General features: G+C 43.7%; 1 protein-coding gene across 2 annotated transcripts; it reads right to left on the bottom strand.

Moving 5' to 3' along the window:
- Positions 1-2,842: 2,842 nt before the first annotated feature.
- LOC125513490 (probable transcription factor KAN2) lies at positions 2,843-7,052 on the bottom strand. Of its 2 annotated transcripts, none has more exons than XM_048678618.1 (6): positions 6,182-7,052; positions 5,928-6,004; positions 4,939-4,984; positions 4,655-4,814; positions 3,346-3,403; positions 2,843-3,256 (listed from the first exon to the last, which is right to left on the bottom strand). In XM_048678618.1, exons 1-6 carry the CDS (start codon positions 6,711-6,713, stop codon positions 3,134-3,136), a joined length of 996 nt encoding a protein of 331 aa, XP_048534575.1. In that variant the 5' UTR covers positions 6,714-7,052; the 3' UTR covers positions 2,843-3,133. The 2 variants fall into 2 exon arrangements, with proteins under 2 accessions (XP_048534575.1, XP_048534574.1); XM_048678617.1 differs by having other exon boundaries at positions 3,346-3,406; positions 6,182-7,042.
- Between the last annotated feature and the right edge of the window lie 280 nt (positions 7,053-7,332).

Genomic DNA, 7,332 nt, shown 5'->3' with positions numbered 1-7,332 from the left:
TACCATCTCCCAGCGGAAAGACCCAGTAACCAAATGATCCCTGGCCTCCGTCTGGGTGAGTAGCGACCACGAACAGATCAGAGCCGTAGTTCGGAATATGACCTGCAAAAAATGTATACATGATATTCTGTTAAAAACCAAATCATTTCTGCAAGTCCAGATAGTCCACAGCAAAGCACAAACTCCAACCCGAATATATCTCGCTAAGTCAGGCTCAATCCCATTAAGCCATGTCCCAAATAACGCATTAACAGAATTCGATGGATTGATATTAAAAGCAATGTGGACCGTCTGCCAAAGTACCTTGGCCAACGGGCAATCAAAAAAGAGATGTTTGATAGTCTCATCCCGATCGCAGAAACTACACCTAGTAGGTCCTGTCCAATTACGCCTTATCAAGTTGTTCTTAGTTAAAATAACTTGTTTATGGACAAACCACATAAACACTTTTATTTTCAAAGGAACTTTGACATCCCAAACATGCTTGGACGTAGGAATGGAGTTCGAATTAATAACATCAATATACATTGATTTAACCGTGAATACTCCAGACTTAGTCAATTTCCAGCGTAATTCATCGGGTTGTTGTGAAAGCTGGACCTCCATCAGTCTCCTAACTAGACGGAGCCATTCTTCCCAACGATTGCCCGCTAGCGTTCGTCGGAACTGAATATTAAGGGGGGTAGATTGAAAGACCGATGCGGCGAACACCTCACGTCGTTGAACAATGCAGTATAAAGACGGATATTGGATGGCCAAGGGTGTCTCGCCGAGCCAAGTATCCTCCCAGAAACGTGTACTCGTGCCGTTTCCAATAACAAACTTCGTCCTATTAAACAAGGACTGTTTGACTTTCATCAGGCCTTTCCAGAAAGGTGAATGGGACAAAGTTTTTGTCTGGAGGTACTTGCTGCGAAGGATTTGAGCCCACATAGCATCATTCTCCGATGAGAGCTTCCACAACCACTTGCTAAGAAGGCATTTATTCTTAACTTCTAGATTCTCAATACCTAGACCCCCTTGGTCTTTCGATCTACAGATGATATCCCATTTGGCAAGCCGATATTTTCTTTTAAACTCATCACCCTGCCAAAAGAAACGCGATCGATAGAAGTCCAGTCTCTTCCTAACACTAACTGGGACCTCAAAGAACGATAGGAGAAACATTGGCATACTCGTGAGCACCGAATTAATCAGGATTAATCGGCCTCCGTATGACATGAGCTTACCCTTCCAGCAACTCATTTTCTTCTCAAATCGGTCCTCGATGCACTTCCACTCTCTGTTTGTCAGCCTACGATGGTGGATTGGAATCCCCAGGTAAGAGAAGGGTAACTCTCCCAACTCACACCCAAACAATTGCCTATAAGCATCCTGTTCGTCTTTGGCCCTACCAAAACAGACCAGGTCGCTCTTATGAAAGTTAATCTTTAACCCGGTCAATTGTTCAAATAGGCATAACACAAGCTTCATATTTCTCGCCTTGGCCAAGTCATGCTCCATAAAGATGATTGTATCATCAGCGTACTGAAGGATGGATACACATCCATCAATAAGATGAGGTACCAATCCACCTACTTGACCATTTTCCTTAGCCCTTCCTATCAAATTGCTAACATATCCACCACAATGTTAAACAGTATAGGGGACATCGGATCTCCTTGTCTTAGGCCTTTATGTGTCTGCAAGTAATGACCTATGTCATCATTAACTTTAATTTCCACACTACCTTTTTGCGTAAATGATTCAACCTGTCGGCGCCAGGCTTCATCAAAACCTTTCATACGCAATAACTGTTGGAGGAATGGCCATTTGACCTTATCGTACGCTTTCTCGAAATTCACCTTAAAAATTACTCCATCTAATTTTTTGGAATGGATTTCATGGAGTGTTTCATGCAGGACGACCACCCCTTCAAGGATATTTCTGTCCGGCATGAAAGCAGTTTGGGACTGTTGCACCACAGAATGCGCAATCTGTGTGAGCCTGTTAGTCCCGACGTTGGTGAAAATTTTGAAACTAACATTGAGGAGACAGATCGGCCTGAATTGCTCAATTCTCACAGCATCCCTCGAGCATACCTCTGCCGACCAATGGCAAACCCTGTGAAACCAATAAGTCAATGGAAGGAAGATTATTCGAGCTAGTGTCACCACCACCGTTCGTACATGCCAAGCGTTGGACATACACAAACTCCCGACACATGGCACAATAGATACGGCTGCCAAGATCCACCGGACCACACCCTCACAAGCCATCCGTTGGAGCGAACACGTCGAAACTAAAAGGAGACTAGAGGAACTTATTCTATCGCTGCAATGCCACCACCTTAGTATTATGTCAAGGTATAAATGTGACGGTGTTTGCTCAAATAGACAGCTTATGTATGTTCACCTCAAGACATTTCCCTCCAAAGAAAATTGATGCAAAATAATTTATAGGGAAGTAAAGTAATTAATCCTGCCCTATTTTCTTGAAAAAAAACACGTACGCATGTACAGATTCAACCAATGCTAGTACAACAGCTACACACTGCACAAGAGATGCAAAGGCAAATTGAGCCATCGACCTCTTCTTTTCTGGCCGTCCTTTCCTCGATGTGAACTTTCTTTGCAGGACACGCTTACCGATTAATTCCATGAAAACCAGGCACTGTATGTACGTCCAGATCTCATCCAAACTTTTCTCTCTTTTTCGCTTTTGGGCTTTAGTTATTTAGTGACTTGCACGTGGATGAATCTCGTCTTCTTTTTTCCTTTTCCAGCTTTATTTGGCAGTAAAAAAGATGGATGAACAGCCCCCCCCTCTCTCTCTAGATCTCTCTCCATGCACAAACTTTAAATAAACAACATAAGACCACTTTATACATAAAGCATACCATTCATGGAGAACAAGATCAGATACTTCACTCTCACTCTCTCTAGCAACCTAGATCTCTCTCTCTCTCTCTCTCTCTACCCGACACACACACATATAATGGAGGGGAGACTGATTATCACTTTCTATCTCATCACCTTTGGCCTTGATCAGATGTTTCATCCATCTTTCTCTTTACCTTGATCTAGCTATTGTTGCTGGAGTACACTAGATCAATTAATTAATCTAGCTAGAAACCTGTTGTTTAACTAGTTACTTAATGGTGTGTCCTCCCTAGGGTGAACTCAAGGTTCGGCACCGGCGGGCTCGATGTTTGATCGGAGATGCATGACACGTTCATCTCCGCTGACATCTCAAGGCTCTTTGATGCATCAGCTTCCTGCAAATGCAAAATGTCAATATAATGATAGTTGGTCCTTGTATATGTAGAAATATAATACTATATATGTGTTGCTTGATATGTGTTACCTTGTGACACTGTCCTCTATTTTCAGTGCTATTTGTGCCTAAACCAGGCCATCCTACCCTGCTGCAAAGCCACAACAAAGAGAAATTAAGCAAAACAAAGGAAAGGTATTTAGTCACAAATATGCCACAGGGCACAATTACTATTGTACATAATGTATAGTACATTAGTCGATAAATAAACACTATTCATGGTATTATTGCAGCATATGTTTAATTACTATATGCTAAATCACCAGATATATAGCTGGGGCCCCAATGCATTGGGAAATATATAAGATGCTTAATTAAGTTGTTGACCACTGAACATTCGGTGTGCACATCGAGATGATGTTTAAAAATGTTATCTATCCAGTAGTATGATTCTTGAACAACTCCAAAGAAGCCCCAAACTTTGTCCTTTGTTTGGACCCTATTTTTACTATGCAGAAAAGTATATATTTATTGTATTTTTTTGGGGGGTGGGGGTGGCTTTTCATGCAGAACTAAAGGAGGCACTAGTAAATTTTCAGTAGGTACCCAGTACACTTTGTCATCTTGATCTTTTCTGGACAAGTGGGCCCCTTCCTGCTCTCCCTTGGTACATGTGTACTGCATATGTATGTGTTCATGCAAAATGCACAGTGGAGAGGACCAACTTTTCATTTCAGCCATTAAACTACTCAAGGGGATCATTGCACCATCATGAGGTTTCAAATGTCTACCCTATACTGGACAAACCGAACAATGCCAAGATTTCTTATCCCCACTTTTTCCTCAGAGCCCTTCTTGCATTTGCATGTGGAGAGAGAGAGAGAGAGAGTTGTGCGAGGCAGCTCAAGGTAGAAGAGAGAGAGAGAGAGAGAGAGAGAGAGAGAGAGAGATGCTGCCACTGTGTCTCTGTGTGGCTAAAACAAACAGAAATGGGAGCCTTTCTTGCCATTAACATGAATCAGGCAAGCATCCAAATGTTTGCAGTGGTGCTATATGTCATCTACAGCTGCACGTACATATGCATGCATGCAGCAATCAGTATGACTACTACTACAGTACTGTCTACTCCTACAATGGTCTTTTGTTCCTTGTGCTCACTGCTTTCCTGTTACCTTGCAATGTATATTTTCCATCATTTGTGGTGTGTATATAGATCAAGTATTAGGAGAAGTTGTGCCCTCCCCATAGTTATATATTTAAAATATCATATTATATGGTTTAGCACTAGTATTATTTGGCTAAATACCTTTAAAAAATATATGCTTTGGTTAAATAAGAAGGTACATAAGCTATTTAAAACGTCAGGGCAGATTAAATAGATCAAGTAAAATTGATGTACCTTGAGGAGTTACTCCACAGACCACCATTGTAACTGCTGCTGCTGTGAGAATTTGCGCTGGTTCCATTTTGATCTGTGCCCCTGTGGGTGTTGAGGGCCTCGGGCAAGCTCTCATCAGAGATCTCACCCGCTGATCCGTTATCGAATCCTTCATTTTGTCCTAAAAATATGGTTGAGTTTTAGCGCTCATAATCGATATCAAATACTCAATAAATACAAGTATGGCATGTCGTGCCCGTACGTAGGTGCTCGAGTTCTACAAAGTATATACATATATACTATACCTGGGGAAGTCATGGGTTTGTCGGTACTCTTTATCGTGCGATACATCTGCAAAGACAATATGATATATGCAACTAAATTAGTAATCGTAACAAAAAACTTGTGCATCTATCAGCTCTTAATGCGACCAATGATTTGGCATATGTGCAGACGTACTAAAAAAGGGGCTGCTATCAGCCATAAATTTTATTAACTGTATTATCATTAGCAATGATTTGTGATACCCGTAGTACATAATTAGTACTAGCGACATGCATTTACCATCACTATTATTTCTCAGCTGTACATATATTATAGCCATTTCATAGTGCATTCTGAGGTACGAATCCAACAACTGTTCCACAATGTACTTGCTGTGCTGTCTTGCTGCATCCATTTACCAAAGTGAAAGCTTGCATTGATTTCTTTCTGCTAGTATAGCTAGGAACAGTGCATGCATGCACCAGTCAGTCACAAAAATTCAGTTACTACAGCAGAAACAGTGCACACATGCACATACACGTACACACAGATGCTCATCAGCTTTTTTTTTCTTTCGGTTGCAAAAGCCTTGTGCTCCCGCCTGGTTTGCAAAAGCTGCTCCATTACTAAATGCTTGTCTAGTCCACTCCACACAAAATTCAGAGGAATGCATGCAGAAGCTAGATCAGCACCAGCTAGCTAGCTAGCTAGTACTACTACAACTACTGCTGCTGTTCTTTCCTTTCTTTTTCTCTCTGCTCATAATCTTTTTCAGGATTTATCTGCTCATACGATGATATACTAATAATTATATTTAAAGAAATAATCTTGGACCTCCATGCATTCAAGAGTTAGCTACCTAGCTAAATGATAAGAGGGATGCACGAGAAGCTAGCTACACTGCCATGAACTTTGTTTTTCCTTTTGACAAATACTCTTGTTGACATCAGGAATTAAAAATGCAGCATATATAGAACAAGATAGATAGCTGAAACAAAGAGGTGTGCTTTGAAAGAAAAAAGATGTGCACCTGCAAGTGAGACTTGACATGTGCCAAGGTGAGATCCTTCACATCCATCAGCTCCAGCACCGACTTGGGAGTGGCTCCTAATCAAATCCAATCAAATAAAAAAATCACTAAAAGAACAAAAACATCACTAACAAATTCAGCTTCATCACTGAATTAATTTGGGAGTAGCAAGAAACCAACTTCATGGAAATTAATGATCTTGCAAATTAAGCATCCAGGCATAGCTAGTAAACAAAATCTGCATATGTACATACTCTCATGGCCCCCTAGGAGCTCGACGGCGTGCACGAAGCGCGCGTGCAGCGTGGTCGTCCACCGCATCCTCGGCGCCCTCACGCTCCGCCGCCCGGGCGGGAACCTCGACCTCGACGACAAGAAGCCGCCGCCGCCGCCAACGCCGCTGCTCCGGTAGGCCATGGCCATGTGCTGGTGCTGGAGCTGCTGGAAGGAGGGGTGGTGGTGGTAGATGGGGACCCCTCTTATAGGCTTGAGCAAGGCGTTCATCCGGTGGTGGTAGTGGTTGCTGATGTGGTTGGAGTAGCTGGCGGCCGTGGCAGCTGAAGGCGGCGGCGTCCACGCCGACGGCGGCGTGCCGTCTTTGTTGGTGATGTCGGTGGCTCGCAGAAACCCTAGGTGGTGGCTGAAGTGGTCCATGCTGGTGGCGCCGGTCGTGGCGTCCGGTGGCCGCCCCCAGCTGCCCGGCGGCGCGGTCGGCGGCGAGGAGGAGGAGGAGCTGTTGGTGCTGATCTGCAGCGCCAGGTCCGGCTGCCGGGGGAACAGCTCCATGGGAATTGCTTGCTCCAACTAATCGAAGCTTTTGCTGCTTCAAGAGGTGGCTTGAGACCAAGAAGGTATGGTAGCTAGCTAAGGTTCCTGAGTGGATCGATGGAGGAAGAGATTGAAACCTAATTCTTCTCCCTTGATCCTCAATTTGGGAAATTTCTTGGATCTTTCTTGGCTCGATCTGGTGACGGATGGACGGATGGATGGATGAGTGTTGTTGTTGCTTGTTGGTGGTGGTGAGCTTTGCTAGCTAGAGGAGGAGGAGGAGGATTTGGTGAGGGTGAGGGTGAGGGTGAGGTGGGGTGGGTGAGATGTGTGACGAGTGAGGCTACTGTATATATTGCGTGTGTGTGTGTGTGTGTGTGGCTGTGTGCTACCGAATTGAATGGCACAAGACTAGCTAGCTGCGAAATGACTCTGGCAATTGACAATGTGTGTGTGTTTCTTTGTTAGAGAGAGAAAGACCTACATGTGTAACAATGCAAGCTAGTACTACTGCCATTTGCTTGTTTCCTTCCCCTCTCTCTCTCTCTCTCACACACACACACACACACACACACACACACACACACACACACACACACACACACACATGTGCTGTGGACGCATAGCTAGCGAGCTA

Source organism: Triticum urartu, chromosome 6, assembly GCF_003073215.2.
Source record: "Triticum urartu cultivar G1812 chromosome 6, Tu2.1, whole genome shotgun sequence".
NCBI classification, from domain to species: domain Eukaryota; kingdom Viridiplantae; phylum Streptophyta; class Magnoliopsida; order Poales; family Poaceae; genus Triticum; species Triticum urartu.
The sequence above is the reverse complement of the archived record's forward strand: the minus strand, read 5'-3'. Positions and strand labels throughout refer to the sequence as shown.

What these genes read in the sequence shown, in the direction of transcription:
- LOC125513490 (XM_048678617.1), bottom strand. Translation starts at nt 6,713, where the DNA reads ATGGAGCTGTTCCCCCGGCAGCCGGACCTGGCGCTGCAGATCAGCACC. An exon ending in ATGTCAAGTCTCACTTGCAG is followed by an intron (nt 4,985 to 5,927) that starts GTGCACATCTTT and finishes TTGTCTTTGCAG; the next exon opens with ATGTATCGCACGATAAAGAG. An exon ending in CTGTGGAGTAACTCCTCAAG is followed by an intron (nt 3,407 to 4,654) that starts GTACATCAATTT and finishes GTGGCTTTGCAG; the next exon opens with CAGGGTAGGATGGCCTGGTT.